Source organism: Bombus pascuorum, chromosome 6 (assembly GCF_905332965.1).
Source record: "Bombus pascuorum chromosome 6, iyBomPasc1.1, whole genome shotgun sequence".
In the NCBI taxonomy this organism is placed as follows: domain Eukaryota; kingdom Metazoa; phylum Arthropoda; class Insecta; order Hymenoptera; family Apidae; genus Bombus; species Bombus pascuorum.
Window position 1 is genome coordinate 18,064,428 of NC_083493.1, and position 22,267 is coordinate 18,086,694.

Sequence of the window (22,267 nt, forward strand, 5' to 3'; positions counted from 1 at the left end):
TTGAAAAAGTTGCATTCGCTTTGTAAACGATTAACAACACAAAAGACTTTCTAGCTGTTTCATAGAGTCATAAACATTTGTTTCGTTTAGTTTAATGAAAATTCCCAAAAACTTACATAGACGAAAATTATATTCCTTATGACATAAATTGTCTTCATAACGATATACTACCTTTTTCTCTTTTCAAAAGCCACTTTTTATATTTATATCATCTTATTTACGATAACGTTACCGTATTAGATATACCGTACGTACGTACCGACATGATTTCCAGCATGAGGATATATATAGTTTTTCAAAAATTTGTGCAAACCACCAGCGATTTTTCCGTTCATTTCCTCGACTTTATCGTCATTGTGTTTAGTATATAAATGCCAGGAAACTTCTAACAATGCGTGTAGAAATTGCCAGATTTCAATCTTTTCGAACGGACGAAGAGGATCTTTCACCATCGTGCTTTCATTTTTCGCTAATATTTTAACGATTCGCGTTAATAATAGAAACTTTATACCGAGACGTGTTTGGTATAGCGGATATTATTCCAAAGTACCGTTTTGTTGCATTAAAAGCTAATTTACTCGTATACATATAGAACATGTACTGGTACACAGTACTGTGCAAAATGTTAGGTTTGCTACCTACCAAACGAATATAAAGATACTCGATATTATCTTAAGTCTATCGTTATTACTTAAGAAAGTCAAACACGATAAATACGTATCCCCTAAAAATATTATTACCATCATTGCGAGATTACTAATCCGTAGTGATCGCTACTGACGGTTCAAGAAAAGGACTTTTGCACAGTACTGTATGTAATATACAACGATGTTAACACTAGTTATCGATCAACGTTCACCAATGTAACTATCGATTTCAGTGAGGCTAAGTCCTTCCTTATGAATACCACAATCTCTCCATAATTGCCATAAACATAATCTACTCATCGCCAGATTGCATTTTGGCGCCGGCTTGGCAAATAACGTAGCATAATCGTTGTAAATTTCACGTAAACGAAGCATGTGAAACGTTAAACAATTATATGTCCAGCATTCTTCGTATTTCCACACAGATTCTATCATATTCTCGGTGTAGGATTCAGGCGCATGTGTCTGCGTGATGTCGTTTCGTTCACCTGTAATCGTATCTGCATGAAATTTTTTCATATAAGTCGCCACTCGCTCGCTCGCTCCTTGAACATCTTTCGTTCAAACGTTTAGTGTAAAAGTTTAGTATACACGAGTGGAAATAACTTTATTTTATTAACAAGAATTTAACGATGTCGCCGTTATTATCGTTATTATCGTGTAACGAAACAACGGTGTCACTTTATCCGATTAAAATACGAAGAAGAAATGCAATCCTATTTTCGAATTATTTTCATTTATACTTGCAAATATCGTGATTTGCGTCTAGTATATGCTAATTAATAATGAGAAATATAGACCTATGGAAAGCGGATGTGCCAAACAAGAACAAGATTCTCTTTCACAACTGTAGCATTTTCCAGATGAAGCCGAAACTACGACAGATGGCTGCATATTTTTTCGATCCAATAGACGAGTTATATAGTAAGATAAACATAGAAACTGTTCTGGCTTCAGAATAGGCGTTGACCAAGTTTCTACTAACTGACCAGGTTTCTCGGCAAATCTACGAATGATTAAGTAGAAATTAATTATATTAATTTACATCGAAATATATTTCCTGTATTTCGTTATTGTACATACGCGCGTAGATACATTTTACTACCGATTTTCTATAAACTGTTACATCGATCGTACTCGTTTTCTACCTATGATCGTTATCGTACAGTGTACAATGTATATGTATATAACATTCTTACGCTGTTTTCATTTCTTTAGCTGTCCGCACGCATTCTCCTTCGTCCTTCGTTTTCGCTTCACTTTCTAAATTATCGGCTACAACGTTCGGCGCGCACAAAATATCATTTGAAAATAATGGATCAGCCTCGAACTTGTGCCCGTTACTTCCTGCATAAAACACCAATATTTTTACTTTGACGCAATATTTGATCCATCAAAAACGTCGTATCAAATATAAGGGAATCGTTTGTAATACAATCTCATGTTGATAATAAAGGATGAAAAATAACTAGCTACGCTATCAGTCGAGCCTCGATAACTCGCATAACAATTTTGCTGGTTACCCTCCGCTTCTTCTTTGTGAAAACCGCATCGTATACGTATAAATATCGTATACGTCTCCTATATAATATACGTAGCTACGATATACGAATGTACGCTTTAGATCGAAATGAAAAATCACGACTCAACTTGTCGCTTATTTTTCAAATAAATAATTGACCTTTAGAACTCGAGTCTCTACACGTCCTCTGCAATTCAAAGGATATCGATCTTCGCGCAAAACTTGTTCGACTCGTTTCGAATATCAAACCTCTGTTATTCGTAGAGAAAGTAAAATCTCCACAATCTCGAAGGATTTTTTAGTCGTTAGTCGTGATTGTTGTGATTCGAGTTCTCGAGGTCGGCTGCGTCAACAATACGCTGGTATCTTTGCTACAAATATCTTAATTAATTTTGTAAAACGTTCGCGTTACCAATTATGACTCCGTAACCATGCTTTTTATTATCCTTCCAATAACCAGAATACTTGGCTCCACCGACAGAATTCAGCTTTATCTCCCCTGTTATAACGATCTTATTATTATCTTTATCGAACATTGTTTCGACAGTTTTGAACAGTATAGATTCACCCTTGCCATGACGCATTCCGCGACGCCAGTAACCTACGTACGATGCTTCTTGCGGCCAAGCAAACGTTTTATTAAAAAATCCATTCCATACGTACTCTCCGTAGCTGCAAACATCGTATTATCATGTTATATTAAATAAAACTAAGATGTATTTCGTTCGTCGTTATAAAACCATAGAGAGCATAACAAACCCGTGCATTGCACCGCATTTCCATTGCCCGCGATAGAGACTGCCATTGGGCCAAACCATGGTTCCGATACCATCGCGAACTCCGTTCTTCCATTGACCCACGTAACGGCCACCGCTTGGATAAATTCGTAATCCAATCCCGTTCATTTTGTTCATTACCCAATCACCGTCGTACGAACCATTGTCAGAGTAACGGGAATAACTTTTTTAACAGGTACATTTACAAAAAATTGATCATTTACGAAAAAAAAAAAAAACTTGTATCGCAGCGAACAACTATATGAAAACTATACCTTTTGCCAATAATTATATTACCAGAGAATAAGATCGTCGTCACAGATTGCGTACCGAAGAAGAACACGTCTGTATACACGTTTGTATAAGAAAGATGTTGCCTTACCAAGTAAAATCACTTACTTAAAGATGGTAGCAAGTGGCAACAATCCCATATGCACGCAGCTCGGTAAATCACGCGTGATTCGAAATGATAGCGCGAAGAGGACGCGTTCGAAATCGAATGTTTCTCGTCGAGATGCTTTGCAGGACAAGGGACACGGCGATACGATAAAACGTCTCTAGCGCGAAATTCGATTGCTTGTAAGTTAAGTTGAAAAATAAGCTTTTATCGACGCGTTTGCATATGAATTTTCGCGTTTGTTTCGGTGTATAGAATTACCAACACATCCTAAGACATAAATCGAATTAATCGAGTTTTTGTTTTACCAGTAGATTTGCAAGGGACGTAAGTTTTACACGTTAAAAAACTTTTCATCGCATTACAGTCATCGATTTTACATCGAAGAAACGGCGTAGACCTTCGAAACGAGGCCTTCCTCCGGCTCGTGAAAATATTACACCTGTGCTTTGTCACTTACCCTTTCCCATGTCTTTCACCCATATGCCACTGACCGGTATACATGTAACGATTTTCTCCATCCACCATAATTCCTCTACCATGTCGGTAGCCGTTCGTAAAATCGCCTTCATACCAACAAACATTGTTCCATTCTAACAGACCTTTGCCATGCATAAGATTCTGTTCGAATTCTCCCTATGAAACCACACAACTTTCAATAATAACGAAAAGCGAGGCAAAGTTATTTATTTTATCGTTTCTTACTTATGTCGAGGCAAAATTTAAATAAATCACATATATAAAAATTAATCGTATATTATGATTAATAACTAGAGTAATTGGTAAACGAGTGCAAGATTTTCATAAAATATGTACAATCGCTTTTGCCATTGATGTAATCTTTAACGCAGAAAAAGCATATTGCCGCAAAGAATGACGATACCGTACGTATCGCATGTACGAATTCCATTAACGACATGCGTCGCTGAAACTTCTATACTTGTATCGTAGTAATAAGAAATTTGAAAATTCTTACTTTATACCGAGCACCGTTAGACCATTTGTACACGCCTTCACCCTCCATCATTTTTCTACTAATACGACCGCTGTACGTATTGTTGCTAATAAACCTTATATTTGCAAATTCATCGGGCAGTGATAATTTCCAAGACGAAACGGAGCTCGATTTATTTGTATGGTTGTTAAATTCTTCGGAATTATCGTCGCCTTCTTTCCATTCATTTGCGTCTTCGTAATCTTGCCTTTCACCTATATCTTCGTCATCGTTGCACGCGTTTCTCGAATCATCGGCCAACATCTTCGCAGGCTTTTTCCTTAAACACGTGCCATCCCACCTATATTAAACGATGAACGTTAAATAAGAAACATCGAATAATTGACGTTTTTAACGCGTACTTTACTCGGCCGTTAAACGCAATAAACAGGGAAAATCGTAATAAAATGGAATTTTGAATCGTAACGGTTCATAAAGTTATCGAAAAGAGTTGATAAAAATATCAAAGTTTCAGTGAAAATTTAAACGAGAACGAAAATGAAAACGATTACTCTTTCACAAAATACTGCAAAATGTCATTATAAAGAAGAAAAATGAATTCTTCTTTAGCGCTATATTTACGACGTTTGTCAGCGAGAATATCTTCGAAAGGTAATTCCTCTACTTCGCTTTCTTTCTCTTCCATCTCTTCCACTTCTCCTTCGTTCTCGCTATACGATTCCAGAGAAATAACCTTCTTCCGACATTTCTCTGATATCATTTCTTTCAGCGTACTATACATCTTTTTTTTTATATGTTTCCGACTAAACTCGCAATATCGTATACTTTCGCTAAAGCTACTTAAAAGTAACATTCGATTCTGCGATAGAATTTTAATAATTTACGTCCACGTAAATGGTAAAATCCAAGAAACGCGAAGATATCAGAGATTCGACAGACGTTAAGAAGAAATGTTTCACGCGATGTTCTTGAAATGTTTTTGAAATGTTTTTGGAAATAATTGACACTAGATTCCGATTAACTTTCGATTATCCGACGTTATCCGACGTTATCCGACGTAGGATGAAATATCAAGAAGAATAGGAAATATTCAAGTTGCCTTAATCGAAAAGAAGAACAAATGTTGACGAAAGGGAAACTGAACGTAAGATTATATTTGTTTTTTAAAGCGTTCATCAGCGTCAAATTATTAACTAATTATCGATCAATTTTTTGATCGCGCTACGAAGTCTGTACTCACACAAAACTTTATGTACAAAGTCGTAATTTTATTCCACAAAAATAGATATTATCTCGTCTCGTCTCTTTTCTTTACATTTCGTTACATTTATCTCCGCAAGTTCCTTCCATTACCTATGTACGTATAACACGTATAATGACCTGTTACGATGTCGTATAAATTAGAATCAATACTATTTATTTAGGTATTTATTTTTCTGTACAAAGTGTTACAAATATAGACGATATACTGGTTGAATCGTAGGTCGTTTTTCCAACCTGTGAAGATGAATTTAAAGATTTCGAACCGATTGTTTTTCATACTCCTGCTATTTACAACGCCAAAGTAAAGGTGCATGATTGGTAAGCATATTTTCTTATTTATTTATATAAATATGCACAGGAATAAAAATAATATTTAATAATATCGTTACTCGATACACGTGTAATCGATATTTATACCAGCGTGATAAATTTTGGGCAAATGTCTGTCGTTCGTTTAATTTTTAATCGATTCGAAGCTTTGAAAAAGATTTTTTGTCCATCCTTCCGATATAAATACCTCATCCATATATTATCTATACGCATTATTTATGTAAAAATGTTCAATTTTACCATTTTTATTATCTTTTTTATCATTCTTCTATTATTATTATTATTTTTTAGTATTATATTTTGAAATATTTTATGCACATTATTTTATACACTTTCAAAACTTTACCACGACATTACAACTCCTTGTATAAGATATATTTTTTAAATTGCGATATGATACAGTGTTTGTTACTCCTCGATAACTCGACAGCCGTTCCCTATGTTGTCAAACTGTAACAAGGAAAACGAAGGGTGAAACGTTCCCGCCTTCTATTGTGCGTGGCAACGCAGTTTCGTCACTATAGTCACTCAAACTGCAACCAACAGCTTTCAATCGTGCGTGTACTTTTCTTTCTACGTAGCACAAAATAAATAAAATCACTAATATTACGATGCAAAGTGGTAAATGGAGAAAAGGACATACAAATTGACCATTAAACATACTAATTGTTACTCATTTTTATCCTAGTAAATTATCAAGCTAAATATCATCTTCCGTAATGTAAGTATTACTCTTTCCGAAATTTTTACCCAAGAAGACATAATTAATAATATTTATATGTATGTGTATATGAATACGCGTGTAACGCTATTATATAACGCGTTTGGTATATCTTTTAAACATTTTTTTTTACGCTTTAGAAAGATGAAATTCTCAGAAACATTTATTTCGTTTATCGTGTTTAATGGTCCAGCTATATTCGATCCACCTATATTTATTCGTTATTTATTATGACCTGGTCGTTGGTTCTCGGGTTTATCCGGTTCCTTTTATTTTCCTTATTTTCCCGTTTTGCTCAAATTTCCAATCTTACACATGCATAGTTGACTCGTGCATATACTACATACGAGAAGTCGATACTTCGTTATTTTTAGACGTTATTTGACTTTGATAGAGCTTAAAATCTTCTATTTACAGGCAAATGCATACGTTGGCGGAACCCAGGGATAACAAAGACGTATTTCCACCGAAAGGGAATCTTCATAAATCATCGTACGAAAGACTAGGGCCGGAACCTGCTTGTACAGGAATTACGGAAACACACGCGATGTTGTCTCAAATAGAATTAAAAGACTCGTATAAACCAATTTATCCGCAACGTACTCTACTTCATATCAAGTCACTTGCATCGTTAGAGTATGTATTCGTGAAATAATTTTTTATTCGATATTAAAGAATAATCAAAATAGATGATTCCATTCAATGATAATTATGATGATGATAATTATTATTATTATTATTATTATTATGACAATTGTTTGAAAACTATAATCATAGTTAGCTTTTATAGCGAGTGCAGCATTAAGAAAAATATGACGCGTATTGTGTATAGGTTTGTCGTTAGTAGAAGCAAAAAATGAATAGAACAATCTCTCGTGAGAAAGTTTTAAATATAGAGTAAAATGTTTACGAAGGAAATTGAGAAGAATGGAACGAATACCGTAGCTATTGTCGTATATATCGTGCATTAAGAAACTAGAGTATAAGTACAGAGTTTGAGTATAAAATTAAAGCGTTTAGTTTGTCATGTGCATTCATATAAGAACGCGATACTCGTTGAAAATGCTACCCATACCGTAAATAGGGAACTTTTTTTATAGAAATAAAAGTATAATATATATATATTATATATATATATTATATATATATATATATATATATATATATATATATATTATACAAGTATAATGTTACACGTTTGTAAAAAATATATGTATGATATTTCTTATGACACGTGAAAAATATATCGCAGGCCGGAAGAAAAACAAGAGACATTGACGGATATCGTGTACGATGCCGATGAAGCCCGTAACATGGATTATCGAACAACAACGGAAATTCATTACAGATCACCTTATCCCATGAAACGAAGAACGTTACCGCCGCCACCGCCACCACCACCGGAACCATGGCTGTTAAATCGACGGACTATCGGCTATAGTCTGGAAGAATTGGAAAAGCGAAACGGGACGTACACGTTTTTAGATGACAATATGGAGCTTCATAAACAAATAGCCGATTTAAAATCAAGAAGATACAAACTGCGTACGTTTCAAGACAGCCAGCCTTCCGAACACGTCAATGCGTCTGATATAAAAGACCGTAAGGATTGAAAATTGGAATGTACAAAGATAAGCAAGAATATATTTTATCGAATTCATCGAAAGAAATGAATTATTATTGTCGTTATTAGAAAGTATGCTGATAAAGTTATGTCTCTGTCAATGCGAGTTGCTTGTTAATGAGTTTTCTACGTAGTATGAAACACGACGCGTGTTAAGACGAAGAGAATAGAAAGGATACGATAGTAATAATAATAGCGATGGTAATAGTAATAGCGATAATAATAATAACAACAACAAAGAATTATGCAAGTAAACGAAGGAATTTGTGTTGCATTCCTATTGGATCCGTGTCAGCGATAAAAGCATCTAGTCAGTCTACAGGTTCGAGCGCATATTTGCAAACGTGAAATTAAAAACTAGAAATTAAGAGGGCCAGAAAGTGCATAGAGAAATTGTAGAGTAGCGAATACAGTATATGTAGATGGAAAAGTAACGTTAGTTTCGTTTTATTTTGTTTCGATGTTACAAATGCGTACGGACCTATGAACTCGACCGATACTACCGATAAAACAAAAGCTGGTGGTTACATTATACGAAATAACTATGATAAATCGGATAATTAAAAATAATGCAACTATTATAATTATATTGTGCTATCGTATTAAAAACAAATTACAGCTTGATAGGAACTTGTTTCCTATAATATTGTACAGTACTGTGGTTACAGAGCTCATTCTGCAAATCTGATTTTAATCGCGACTACGGAAAGAACCACGATAAAAGCATCGTTCCATGATATACGATTAAAACAGAGGTCCATATTCTTTTATTCGCATTTATTCCGCATTATCTTCGATCACGACACGCAAAGCGGTGAAGACGGAGAAAGTATTGGACAGATACTGAAATATTATCAGCTTGTTAATCATACGTCATCCTTGATCGGTTCGTTGATTACAATTAAAGGGATTGCAGCTATATCCCCGTTTTATGGCAATTTGAATGAAAGAAAAATATATAATATGGATCTACATGGACACTATATTCATAGTTAAGTGATATCGATAGTAGAAATCTTGCAAACAGAATATCGTTTACATATCATTTACATATCGTGGCAATGAGGCTGCGTCGCGATCAACTGAAAATGCGAACAGTGTCTTCAAAGTAAAATTAACAATTTGAAAGATCGCAATTACGTTTACCGTTGCATATAACCGAGCAACGTTAAATATGGCATTTGATTTATTTGAAAAATTTTTGTCAAATTCAGCTTTAGAATTTTATTTGTTCCATTGCAACAAGTACTAATCGATATGTGGTCCTTACCGAACAATAATAACGCAAAGAAAGCTCCGGTATTATGCAACTGACAGAGAGAGTTACTGGCTCTTGATATACCAGCACGATCGACAAATTTTTTTGCATTTCCAACGTCTGTTTATACCATAGCGTGTCGTATACGCTTCGTGAAACATTTATGCTCTATGACATACGAGGGATTAGTCGTATCTAAGTGAACGTAGTTCATAGATTGCGCGAAGAAAGAGGTGGTAATATGAAACGGGTTGAACGTGGTAATATTAAACGAAACAGACTATTATTTCTGAAATTACGTCCGGTATCTCGTTGCAACGACAACAAGCAGCTACAATTTACCTTTTTAACGTTGTCTGCTTTAAACGTCGTCGATCGCCAGCAATTACGAAAGCAATTTTCGCCTGTTCAATATCTTTTTGCACCTCGAAACGTATCATAAATATAATCAGAGTTTCATCGATAAAAGTGATCGTATTACTACCTCCTTCCTTACACGATAAACAATAGAATCTGGTTTACCATATCTTTCATGTAATCGGCCGACCACGCGTATACATAAATCTCCGCAAGTACAGTGAGGCATAGAGTTACGAACTGTATTTTCACCATTGGCGGTACATCCTAGACGTAAACTATTTAGTGAATTCGTCGCGCAAAATATCACAAAATATCACTTACCACGAGCAATATAATGCCGCATAAAGTTAGAGCAGACGTGCTTACTCCTATAGCGTAAAGCACTATGAAACGAAGATTATCCACCACTTCTTTTGCGTATCTAGAAAAAAAAAAAAAAAGAAAAAAGAAAAAAGAACTCGCAATAAACCTGAACGCTCCTTTTCGTCCACGCGTTGTAAAATCTCACTCTTACCTTCTCAAATGTAATTGTTTCTCGACGCAAACGATCAGCGTACTAACGTCTGAGGTCTTTTTTAATTCCATGGCCAAACAATGGAACCTCGCGGCGGTAAACCAAAGCAGAAGCGATCCAAACATGCTTAAGCATATATGTGCTGCGCATTGATAGCTGAGGATAGACTGTTGCGTGTAGATGATAACGTTCACTGGCGTATAATTAACGCGAAAAGGATATTCCGCTTCGCTTGGGAAGGATAGCGGCAAGGCTGCAGGTCCTATCGAAAAGGCGGTCGCGGTCAAGTAAATACATACCATAGAACTTGCATAAAAGACGCTGCATCGCGCGATATGCTTGGAAAAAATTTCCACTTCGTATTCTCGCGCTTGTTTAACGCAGATTAGCATTTCCTCGACTACGTGCTGTAACCCGTTGTTAAAGCGCGTATCTTTTTCAATCAAACGTAAGGTGGAAGCGAATAAAAACTTACTTGCAGGGAATCGTGATTGACGAAACATATAACAGTCTGAACCACGCATTGACTTACAATCATAAACAGACAGATACATTCGCAAACAATGATTATATCGTCTAGATGCAGATAAATCGAATATAGCAGCGGCGGGAGCAGCATGCAAGCGTTAATAACGCTACTGATCTGCATAATTTTGTGAACCAGAGTTCGCGTTCCGCTGCTATTGTTAGGAAGCGGCCAACAGAAAGTCAAAGCTACGCTAAACCAAACGATGTCGATCACTTTCTCCGACGTTATTCGTTTCGGCATAATTTCAACAGACTGCGCACTTTGTACGAACGAAATGGAAAGTTCAGCAGAAGGATATTCGTTCGGTTCAAAACATCGGTACGTCGCGTCGAAGACAACTGGCCGTTTGCGGACGTTCGAATCCGTATGAAATTTTATCCCGTACACACGAGCGATTCAATAAATCATATGTCATAAATCGATACAATTGCGGACAGGGTTGTTGATTTCGTTGCTGGTTTCTTGCACTGCTGGTTGATCCAACGATGACAATTATTGTTTGCATTATACATGTATAGTAAGGGGCAAGAAGCAGGTGCAGAGGGAGGCGATCTCACGCAACAGAGTCAGCGTTCGTGGATATGACGTGTAATGAAACGGTGTGGAACTGGTGGTAAATCACATACCTCTGGATGCGATAAGTTAGATATTCAGTTAGTTATAGAGGAGCTTAGTCGCGCCACTTACAAACGGCGATATTTATGAAATAACTGGAGAGCTAGACTGATAGACTCTCATACGCCGTTTATTTATGTATCAGACATATGGATATTTCGAGTTTAGCCAGACGTTTAGTCTTATGTTTCAACTTGAAAGGACTATTGTGACTATTGTGAACAGAGATTTATGAAAAGACGGGAACAACGATGTACATACGTATATGTGAAAAACAAGATATGTAAATGATTTTTTACGTCGAAATTCAAGGGTAAAGATTGATTCTAACAGTGGAAAACTTATTATTCATTGACGTTTGACAAGAAGATCCATCGATCGCTGTGATTGCGTAGCGCAAAGATGAACTCATTTGTCTGAAGGTGATACAGTGGTATATCGGAGAATGGTCCGGCAATGATTTGGACTTTTTATAGGAAATAGCAGGGGCGGTGCACTGCTGGGCCATATTGTTCAAATGCCCGTACAATTGCAAATGGTTGAGGTGTGTGCCGCGTCATTCGTTCGTCACAGTCCTCTTACCAGGAGGCACACGCAGTCCAACGATAAATACCCATAGCTGTCACAAATTGTTTGGAAATTGAACGGCGCTAAGGTAACCGGTCCTACGTCAAAAATGGATCGCCGCTAGCTAACATGCAAAAGTGATTCGAGGGACAAATTATGGTTGCTCTGCTGAACATTTCTCGCAATAAATTTATCCCTGACGATAAGGCATCTCCGCACTAAAGCGAAATGGTTCGTAATCATGAAACGATCTTTGTACCGTATTTAGCGTAAGAGCAGTTAAGGTACGTTATACTTTCGGAATAATAACGGTATATTATCCACGATTAAAATGTGTATCGAATCATTTTAAAGGATAAAAGTAGATAGATGTTACGGAGACTTTCATCGACGACGACGGTATTCAATTATTTTTTTCATTGAAATCATCGTCATCATCTCATCATTGTCTCGTGATTAATAATTAACACGTGTGAAGAGGAACGTAATTATTAGAACATTAAAACGTAATTATGCTTGTTATTACAGTATTACATGTTGTAACTCATTGTGTCCCCCCGCCCCCGCCCAATTAACTCAATGAGAAGAAGGGAGGAGAAAGGGCAAAATAACAGAATGCGTATTTGCAATGTAAGATATATTTCATTTAGTATCGCAACGATGACAGTGGAACGACGCCACGCGATACGAATTATCATCTCAAAATTATTAGTATCATCGGTGGTTAATCCTAGAGGTAGTGCCGCCTCTTGCCAAATCGCATATAACCATATCTTCGAATTGTTCCCTTTTCCCGAATATCATATGACCATAATCGTCAAACTGTTGTCGTTTACTTACGAAATCTACGAAATCATCATCGTCGACAAACAGATTTTCTATATCATACACGAGCAAAAAAGTGCTACTTAATCGAAATATTACTTAACCGTAACTAAGTAACTAAGTGAAACGATGAACAGCGCTGTACATTACGTTTGCCGCTTTCAACGAGTTTCCGCATAACGTACGACAATTTTCGCCTTATTGAATTTTCAATCGTTCAAATTATTCCACGATAAAGCGAAGATATATAAGAATATAGTACAAGACTGTGAAGATACGAAACACGATTGCGTGCAAATAAAAAGATATATGCGTATGCTTTTGAGTGTAGCTGACCAATACACAAGAAGATTCGTTTTCCCTTGATAACTGAGTCGATGATTTGCAAATCGATGATTATTCAACTTGCTTTACGGTATTGTTAATTGCGTAACTCTCGTAAATATTTATAGATTCGTAAAATTTTTCAATTTTCAATTTTCCAATTTTCCATTTTTCCATTCTGTCCTATTAGATTATCGTAATTAAATAAATGTTAACGATATGGAGATTCACGAGGACTCGAACCGAGCGATGCGTGTCTTTACACGTATATGGACGACACCTTTTCGTGAAATATTGTCACCGATATTACCGATATTACATGCAAAGTGTATTATTAAACGCACTTACCTTGTGAAATCGTTTACATACGCGATCGTTTCTCACGTTAAATATATATAAATGTAATAAGGCTACTATTTTTGATAACGGTACCAAGTTTTTTACCTATTTGCTACAATTACTTTACCAAATTTGACCAATGTATTCGAAAAACTATTTATTATTCACGATATTAACGTAATTTTATTCATTCGGTTAATCGGATCAGATATATACTACGCAACAACGCCACTAATTACGTACGTATAAGAGAAAATGTTTGTCTAACTTTTATACGCTTTTACATAGCGATACTTTCAAGTTCGATGTAAAATGTTGGCGACAACAGCTTTTAAATACTATTATACGTGTATGAAATTTTATTCGCTCGTCAAATTCAACGAATAGTCGTTTCGTAAAAATTATTATACGAATCACCTCCGCCACGTTAATCCATCGATGCTTGTTATCTAAGAGAGTTGGCGCGATCAACTTTACAGACACACACATCTTTTCGCTTACTACGGAGCTTGTGACCACAGTATGGACGGAATTGGTATAGGCCACACAGGCAACGAAGCGAGAAACAAAATTTCACGTAACTTGGTACGAAGTCACGGTCATGGATTATGACAGCTGTTCGATGGCTTCGGTATTTCTAGTGCTTCGAAGGTACCCTATAAATCAAACCGATGTCTCTTCAAAAATCCAATCGTTTCCTATCTTCTCACCTAAATTTATCGCTCGTTATCCATCGTTCGTTGTACGGCATTCGGTTGCCGCCTTTGATAAAGACGGTCGCGCGTAGTACCATCGTTTCAAGTGCTGCGCAACAGTGACAATGTCCGAGGATGTTAGTGTAACGATTCAAAAGGGCCTGTCGGAATGGTGGAACGAAGAAACCGAGTATATTTTTCAACGAATCGAACGATGGGCTGCGTACGCAAGAGGTTACAACCGGTTGAGGTCACAAAGACTATCGAGAGGTCGTATGACTATGCAAGGAGGACAGGAGCCACGCTGGAGTATTTCCTCCAACAAGCTGATCATCGACGATTGCTCTTGGAGTCCGCGTTTTCATAGCTTGAAAAAGTCACGACGAAAATCTCGGCCGGAGGAAACCAAGATCGATTGCTGCGCAACTCTCAACTACCAATCGAACAGCAATTTGGACAGCTCTTGCCTGGAAACCTATAGATACGACCATAGTATTTACTTCAAGACGATCGGCGACATTAAAAATGACAAGAAACAGGTTAATGTTACGACGAACGGAGAAGAAGATGGGATTTCTGTTAGCAGCGAGGAACTGGTCGAATGGCACGTTAATACAGTGTCAGGATTTATCGCCAGTCAACTATTCGAAGATACGTTCGCCAATCACGATAAAGAAAATGCCTTGGATTCTACAAGAAATTCTCATCAGGATGCCAACAGGATGCAACTTGACTCTGTCGCATGGTTCAACGTGGATTTGTCACAGCTCGATTTAGACGAAGACGACATCACCGTGACGGTTACCAATCAGCTAAATAACGAAAACGGTTTGACAATTTTCGAGAACGAAGAGCAAACGAATAATAATTACGTTCAGGACGAGGAAGCCGTCGTGAAAACGAACTCGAAGAATCGAACGAAGTTAAGCTGCGTGGGCCAAGATGAAAACAACGCGAAGGAAACGCAGCCCGAGGAAGGAACCAAGAAGTTTCTTGACGTTCGAAGAACCAAAAGATCATACAGAACGGTTAAACAACAACCAGTTGTAGGCGATAACGAAGTGGTTTGGCCTAGTGTATTATTAAATTACACTAAAAACATCAGCCCCTCCAATTCGCCGCATCATTACAACGAACCACGAAAATAAATTAGAAGAGAAATTTTCACCACGCGATGGATTTGATTTCACGTCTCAACGATAACGTTGACAAACGTTTCAAAAATAAATGCACCTACGTTTTAACGTTACAGTCATCCGTATAACATCGTTCCACTCTATTACCATACATCCTTTTTCTATCAAACTCTTCAAATAAAAATCACAATTTTATCAATCATATTCCTCGTAAACGTACGATGGAAAATAAATCACACTTGTCTCCTATACAAATCATTATTTTATAATCCGTCGCTAATGCAATTATCGAATAAGTTTGATATCTGTTTTGTGTTTTTTCTATCGATGAGAGTTCTTAATGACGAAAAGACGGAAAATTTCATTCGACCAAACACGTACGTTACATACGACGATTATACCGGTATTACCATTGTTTCAGAGTTTATTAGCCTTATTAATCTCGCCGATGCGTTTAGTTTTCATGCCCGTTTATACGTCAAAATACGATACGTATCGCAAACGCTATCCGCATCTTCACTAAACATGCAACATTTTTACAGAAATAAAATTACCATATTCCATCCTCAACGAATTCTGTGTTTTTCATCTTTCGACTGCCGACGGAAACCTCTTTTAAGCAATATTCCTTCGATCTCGATGATACTTGTGCACGCAACGTTGAATAGGAATGAATACTACGCGTAAAGATATGAAACTAAAATTTAGTTAAGCGCATTTGCATTTATCGAGTGTACAAAGTTATTCTTCTTGAAAACAGAGCATCGAAACAAATTCTTGTGCAAAGTTTATTTTAGACTTTCGATCGATTTTTTTCATCGATAATTGTGTCTTTTTTTAATATCTATTATCAACAACAACAACAACAACAATAATAAAAGATTATCCAAATAAACGAAGGATTCGATCGTAGGAACGACTCGTATTACATTATATTGTATCAGTGACAAAAGTATCTAGTCAGTTTGCAGGTTCGGGCGCATATTTACAAACATGATACAAAAATTAAGAACCACAAATTAAGAGAACCAGAAAGTGTATACAGTGGCAAATACATCGTAGATCGAACAAAATCTTGATTTCATCTTCCCTATGAACTAACCTGATGCTACAGACAAAAGAAAAGCTATTGGTTGACAGAATAATTATCGTAAAACGGGTAATTACAAATGACGCAGCTGTTGCAAAAGCCAGAAATATATTCCAACAACGTATCTTACTGTAGCATTATATTAAAAAGAATTATAGCTTGATATAAACTTGTTTCCTATAATAATTTGCTGGTTACAGAGTTTAGTTTGCAATTGGAATTTTAATCGCGACTACCACAATAAAAGTATCGTTCCATAATATACGATTAAAACAATGTCCATATTCTTTTATTCGCATTTATTCCGCATTATCTTCGATCACGATACGTAAAGTGGTGAAGATGGAGAAAGTATTGGACAGATACTGAAATATTATCAACTTATTAATCATAATGTTATTCTTAATTAATTCATTCGTAACAATTAAAGAGATTGCAGCAATATCTTTGTTTTTTGACAATTTGATTAAAAGAAAAACCTATACACACACACACACACACCCATATGTTCCGACTGACTCATCAATGCACAGCTAAATGCACTAAATCGCTCAACATAGAAACATGAAATCTGGAGGATATGCTTCTTCCACAACGTAAACCACTCACTAAAAAGCGATTGTTTCAAAATAACGTCCTAAGGGAATGGAACGAGGTGAAACGTGTTTTTACGGACTCTTCGATGTCTCTTAGGTCGAATGAGATTCCGATTTAAGTATAGCTTAGAAACGTTACCCATACAAATACATAGAGGCGTAATTCAAAATTTTGCCTTACTCAACGCCTAAAGGAACGAATTTAGAAACAGACGTGAATTATAGGACTGTACTTTTTCACTTACAACATTTATCTCTAACACACAGATGTCATTTGTAAAAAATCTGTAAAAGTGTTTCAACGGCTCTCAGAAATTTCACCCCCGAGAACGTAGTAAAGGACGTAAAAGAGAAGAATGATATATATTGCCCGGTAGAGTAGTACGTTTCTCTGGTGATCCCCTAATAGTTTTTTTTGAAGGGTAATCCATATCTTTACAAAAATAAAGTTAAGAAACTGAAAGACGTTAAATAAAGAAAGAAAAAAAGAAAGAAAGGAAAAGAAAAGAGAAGAGAACAAGAAAAAAGAAGCGAAGAAAGAGAGAAGAAAGGAGAAAAATAATCCTTTACGAAATATCAGTATAATATTAGTCACCATGACCTACAGACCCGCCTGCGCGTTGCTCGTGTTTACGTGATCGTCAAAGACTCGCTGGTTACCACGACCAAGTGCGTACGCACTCGTACACTCCAGTAGTCGTCAGCGATTGATCGACAATGCGTGTTGTCCCTAAATGTGTGGATAAATTGGTGTTTCAGTTATCTTTCTGTACTTCAGAATCGGTCGTCTTAAGAACTTTTAGGAATATTCGACAATTTCTAAGAATATTTCACCGCATCAAATAGATTATCGTGTAAATTGTGAAAATTCGTGTAATTTGTTTGCGTTACAATCGACACCGACTCCACATTGACTGCAAAACCTTGAAATTTATATATCGAAGAAAGGATTATTTTTCACATTTACCTGCATTCGCTTCTTTCTCTTTTTATTTGCACGTCAGTTTCATTCCTTTTCCCAATTTTAAGGCATACCTCGCTCGATTTGGATAGTTACAGAAAGAAAATACAGAGATAGCTGTATTTTTGGGATGCTGCTTGTGTATATGTATATAGTAGGTATACTTGCTTGTGCTTTGTTTAAGTGAAAATGGCGCGGTACTGCGCGAAGGATTAAAGTTACCAACAAAATGTTTTAACAACCGTTGTCTGGTTTAAAGCGAGACATCGTACGGTGGAAAACATTTTTTTTGTAGGTCGAGTAGGGTGCAGCAACAACTTAATTTCCTTGGATAAAATCATACATTCTGTTATACGTTAATCGAACCATTTTGGCATTCCCTACGAAAAAGTAACAACCTATTTACGTCGAAAAACTATCGGTTTAGCAGATATTATAACTTCAATTTGTCAAATATGTCTGGGTGTTTAGTTTCAGTAGTACATTATAAAGTTATACGTTGCTCTATTGCTATGATATGGATTTATAATATTATAATCTATGATATCTGTTATTTATAATGGATAATTTATATAACCTTATATAACTATTTCGTACTTTTCCATTTACTCCGAAATCACGAAAACTGCGTTTTAGAACTTGCTACCAAGTAGAAGATCATTTTTTCCTTTTCTTTTCTTTTTCTTTTATAAATTTATATAATACGTATGTATAACTAATAATATGCACAAAATGGAGCTCGCTTGAAAATACTGCAATTCCTTCCGATCGATATTTGTTCCTTACCGAACAAAAATAACGCAAAGAAAGCTCCGGTATTATGCAACTCACAGAGAGAGTTATCGGTTGCTGACATTCCAGCATAGTCAATAGATTCTTTTGCATTTCTAACTTCTGCTTGTACCATATTATGTCGTATGCACTCCGTGAGACATTTATGCTCTAAGGCATAGGAAGGATTAGTAGTATTTAAAGAAACATAAGTTACATATTATACGAGGGAAAGAGGTAGTAATACGATAAACGAAACGAAACGAATACAGTATCTCGTCGCAATAACAACAAGCAGTTATAATTTACAACACGTTGTTGTTCTTTTACCTTTTTAACGTCTGCATCGTCAATCGCCAGCAATTACGAAAGCAATTTTCGCCTGTTCAATATCATTTTGCACCTCGAAACGTTTCATAAATATAATCAAAGTTTCATCGATAAAAGTGATCGTATTACTACCTCCTTCCTTACACGATAAACAATAGAACCTGGTTTACCATATCTTTCATGTAATCGGCCGACCACGCGTATACATAGATCTCCGCAAGTACAGTGAGGCATACAGTTACGAACTGTATTTTCACCATTGGCGGTACATCCTAGACGTAAACTATTTAGTGAATTCGTCGCGCAAAATATCACAAAATATCACTTACCACGAGCAATATAATGCCGCATAAAGTTAGAGCAGACGTGCTTACTCCTATAGCGTAAAGCACTATGAAACGAAAATTATCCACCACTTCTTTAGCGTATCTAGAAAAAAAAAAAAAAAAAAAAGAAAAAAGAAGAAAGAAAAAAGAACTCGCAATAAACCTGAACGCTCCGTTTCGTCCACGCGTTGTAAAACCTCACTCTTACCTTCTCAAATGTAATTGTTTCTCGACGCAAACGATCAGCGTACTAACGTCTGCAGTCCTTTTTAGTTCCATTGCCAAACACTGGAATCTCGCGGCGGTGAACCAAAACAGAAGCGATCCAAACATGCTTAGGCATATATGTGCAACGCATTGATAGCTGAGGATAGACTGCTGCGTGTATATGATAAGGTACACTGGCGTATAATTAACGCGAAATGGATATTCCGCTTCGCTTGGGAAGGACAGCGGCAAGATTGCAGGTCCTATCGAAAAAGCTGTCGCAGCCAGGTATATACACATAATAGAAATTGCATAAAAGACGCTGCATCGCGCGATAAGCTTGGAAAAAATCTCCCTTTCGTATTCTCGCGCTTGTTTAACGCAGATTATCATTTCCTCGACTACGTGCTGTAATCCATCGTTAAAGCGTTTTCAATCAAACGTAAGATAGAAGCGAATAAAAACTTACTTGCAGAGAATCGTGATTGATCATGCAGATAATAGACTGAACTATAATTTGACTCACGCCTAAAAACAGGCAGATACATTCGGAAACAATGATTATGTCGTCTAGGTGCAGATAAATCGAATATAGCAGAGGCAGGAGAAGCATACAAGCGCTAATAACGCTACTGATCTGCACAATTTTGTGGACCAGAGTTCGCGTTCCGCTGCTATTGATAGGAAGCGGCCAACAGAAAGTCAAAGCTACGCTAAACCAAACGATGTCGATCACTTTCTCCGGCGTTATTCGTTTCGGCATAATTTCGACAGACCGCGTACTTTGTACGAACGAAATGAAAAGTTCAACAGAAGGATATTCGTTCGGTTCAAAACATCGGTACGTCGCGTCGAAGACAACTGGCCGTTTGTGGACGTTCGAATCCGTATGAAATTTTATCCCGTACACACGAGCGATTTAATAAATCATATGTCATAAATCGATACACTTGCGAACAAGGTTGTTGATTTCGTTGCTGGTTTCTTGCACTGCTGGTTGATCCAACGATGACAATTATTGTTTGCATTATACATGTATAGTAAGGGGCAAGAAGCAGGTGCAGAGGGAGGCGATCTCACGCAACAGAGTCAGCGTTCGTGGATATGACGTGTAATGAAACGGTGTGGAACTGGTGGTAAATCACATACCTCTGGATGCGTTAAGTTAGATATTCTGTTAGTTATAGAAGAGCTTACTCGCGCCACTTACAAAAGGCGATATTTATGAAATAACTGGAGAGTTAGACTGACAGACTCTCTTACGCCGTTATTTATGTATCAGACATACGGATATTTCGAGTTTATGTAGACGTTTAGTCCTGTTTATATTAATGTTATATTTGAAAGGACTATCGTGAAACTGACTATAACGAAACTAGAATCAAATGTACGTAAGAATCGCAGAAATTTATGGAAAGATTGAAACAGCGATATACATATATGTAGAGATAAAATACATAAACTATTTTCCAAGTGCAAGTTCCAGGTGAACAATCGGTACCAACTACGAAGAGTTCGTTGTTCGTTAATACGGTAGCAAAAGTGTTGTCGCTGTGATTGCGTACCGCGAAGATGAAACCATTTTACTCAAGGTGATACAGTGATTTGATTTTTGATAGGAAATAGCAGGACCAAATTTTTCAGATAGATGCAGTCTAACGGTAAGAACCGATCCATCGTAAATTGTTCCGATGTTAAATAGCACTAAACTAACCGATTCTACGTGAAAAATGGCTCGTCTCTAACATGCACAAGACAAATTATCGTTGCTCTGAAGAGTATTCCTCGCAAGTTCACACTGTCCGTTACAATAACGCGATACACTCCGAGCCAAGATAGTTGGTGTAGGTGCAGCAACGAATTTTATACACTGTTTAACGTGCCATTTAGTGTCCGTTATAGTTTCAGAATGACAACATTTTATAATCGAGTGCAATCGAGTGATTAATTTTCAAAATAGGCACATGTTACGGAGCCTTTGTACGGTCAACGACCGTAACGAATAACGCAGGGGAGAAGGAACACCGAGGGAGAAATCAATGACATTTCAAGATCTAGAAGATCATCTGGAACGGTTAAATAACAAATACTCCTTTTTCTATCGATGAGAGTTTCCTAATGACGAAAAGATGGAAAACACACGACATTCCGGCGTATTATTCATTCAGAGATGATTAGTTTTATTCTTATTTTTGTTTCATTAGTCGATCAAACTATAGGTAATAGGGCATTGGACAAGTGAAAGGTGAATTTTTCTTTTTAATATTAAATCATCTATTCGCTAACAAGGAAACTACATACGCGTGACACGTTAATTTTGATAGAATTGATTTTATTTTTCAGATTCGTAATCTCAAACGATCATCTACATTTAGCTGCGTAATCTTCAAATAAGAAAATGTCAATTCTTTCTCATTCAATGCACGATCGCAAACTTTTGGACAGTAACCCGGATCGCGTTTCGAAGAAACTACGTGTAATTAAAGTTTCGTCTATCCTAAAGTAATTTTAACGCGGAAATCGCGTTCTGTTTCATTGGTAGAAGCTGTTAAAACAGGATGGACGGATGCTACAGAGCGCATGCACGTT

General features: G+C 36.6%; 5 protein-coding genes across 6 annotated transcripts in view; 2 read left to right on the forward strand and 3 right to left on the reverse strand.

Moving 5' to 3' along the window:
* LOC132907961 (radial spoke head 10 homolog B-like) overlaps positions 1-22,267 on the reverse strand; it is a 29,814-nt gene continuing 7,547 nt past the window's right edge. Inside the window, exons 2-9 of one of the 2 annotated variants that reach the window (XM_060961419.1) lie at positions 4,319-4,637; positions 3,803-3,978; positions 2,929-3,129; positions 2,738-2,841; positions 2,582-2,668; positions 1,847-1,994; positions 1,448-1,653; positions 1-1,147 (exon numbers count right to left, since the gene is read on the reverse strand). In XM_060961419.1, the coding sequence (XP_060817402.1) occupies positions 849-1,147; positions 1,448-1,653; positions 1,847-1,994; positions 2,582-2,668; positions 2,738-2,841; positions 2,929-3,129; positions 3,803-3,978; positions 4,319-4,600 (1,503 nt within the window). In that variant the 5' untranslated portion in view covers positions 4,601-4,637 and the 3' untranslated portion in view covers positions 1-848. Of the gene's footprint in view, positions 1,148-1,447; positions 1,654-1,846; positions 1,995-2,581; positions 2,842-2,928; positions 3,130-3,802; positions 3,979-4,318; positions 4,638-22,267 lie in introns of both variants that reach the window. The other variant, XM_060961418.1, reaches the window with a different exon arrangement.
* Positions 5,673-8,294, forward strand: LOC132907922 (uncharacterized). Its single transcript, XM_060961379.1, has 4 exons — positions 5,673-5,690; positions 5,781-5,878; positions 7,029-7,247; positions 7,864-8,294. Exons 1-4 carry the CDS (start codon positions 5,673-5,675, stop codon positions 8,222-8,224), a joined length of 696 nt encoding a protein of 231 aa, XP_060817362.1. The 3' UTR covers positions 8,225-8,294.
* Positions 8,997-11,169, reverse strand: LOC132907888 (uncharacterized). The gene is made up of 6 exons (XM_060961347.1): positions 10,843-11,169; positions 10,368-10,774; positions 10,175-10,274; positions 10,016-10,117; positions 9,506-9,661; positions 8,997-9,078 (listed from the first exon to the last, which is right to left on the reverse strand). Exons 1-6 carry the CDS (start codon positions 11,134-11,136, stop codon positions 9,013-9,015), a joined length of 1,125 nt encoding a protein of 374 aa, XP_060817330.1. The 5' UTR covers positions 11,137-11,169; the 3' UTR covers positions 8,997-9,012.
* Positions 14,302-15,497, forward strand: LOC132907964 (uncharacterized). Its single transcript, XM_060961422.1, has one exon. The coding sequence runs from the start codon at positions 14,387-14,389 to the stop codon at positions 15,407-15,409; it is 1,023 nt and encodes a 340-aa protein (XP_060817405.1). The 5' UTR covers positions 14,302-14,386; the 3' UTR covers positions 15,410-15,497.
* Positions 16,674-20,721, reverse strand: LOC132907967 (uncharacterized). Its single transcript, XM_060961424.1, has 6 exons — positions 20,148-20,721; positions 19,680-20,086; positions 19,475-19,574; positions 19,316-19,417; positions 18,831-18,986; positions 16,674-16,852 (listed from the first exon to the last, which is right to left on the reverse strand). The coding sequence occupies exons 1-6, from the start codon at positions 20,439-20,441 to the stop codon at positions 16,787-16,789; spliced, it is 1,125 nt and encodes a 374-aa protein (XP_060817407.1). The 5' UTR covers positions 20,442-20,721; the 3' UTR covers positions 16,674-16,786.

Bases quoted from the DNA above. Each gene is read 5' to 3' on its own strand.
- LOC132907922 (XM_060961379.1), top strand. The intron at 5,879-7,028 runs GTAAGCATATTT...TTCTATTTACAG, and splicing joins AAAGTAAAGGTGCATGATTG to GCAAATGCATACGTTGGCGG. The intron at 7,248-7,863 runs GTATGTATTCGT...AATATATCGCAG, and splicing joins AAGTCACTTGCATCGTTAGA to GCCGGAAGAAAAACAAGAGA.
- LOC132907888 (XM_060961347.1), bottom strand. From the start codon at position 11,136: ATGCCGAAACGAATAACGTCGGAGAAAGTGATCGACATCGTTTGGTTT. The intron at 10,775-10,842 runs GTAAGTTTTTAT...AACGGGTTACAG, and splicing joins TCAATCACGATTCCCTGCAA to CACGTAGTCGAGGAAATGCT. The intron at 10,118-10,174 runs GTAAGTGATATT...GTTTACGTCTAG, and splicing joins GCGGCATTATATTGCTCGTG to GATGTACCGCCAATGGTGAA.
- LOC132907964 (XM_060961422.1), top strand. From the start codon at position 14,387: ATGTCCGAGGATGTTAGTGTAACGATTCAAAAGGGCCTGTCGGAATGG.
- LOC132907967 (XM_060961424.1), bottom strand. From the start codon at position 20,441: ATGCCGAAACGAATAACGCCGGAGAAAGTGATCGACATCGTTTGGTTT. The intron at 19,418-19,474 runs GTAAGTGATATT...GTTTACGTCTAG, and splicing joins GCGGCATTATATTGCTCGTG to GATGTACCGCCAATGGTGAA. The intron at 18,987-19,315 runs GTAAACCAGGTT...CCTATGCCTTAG, and splicing joins CCGATTACATGAAAGATATG to AGCATAAATGTCTCACGGAG.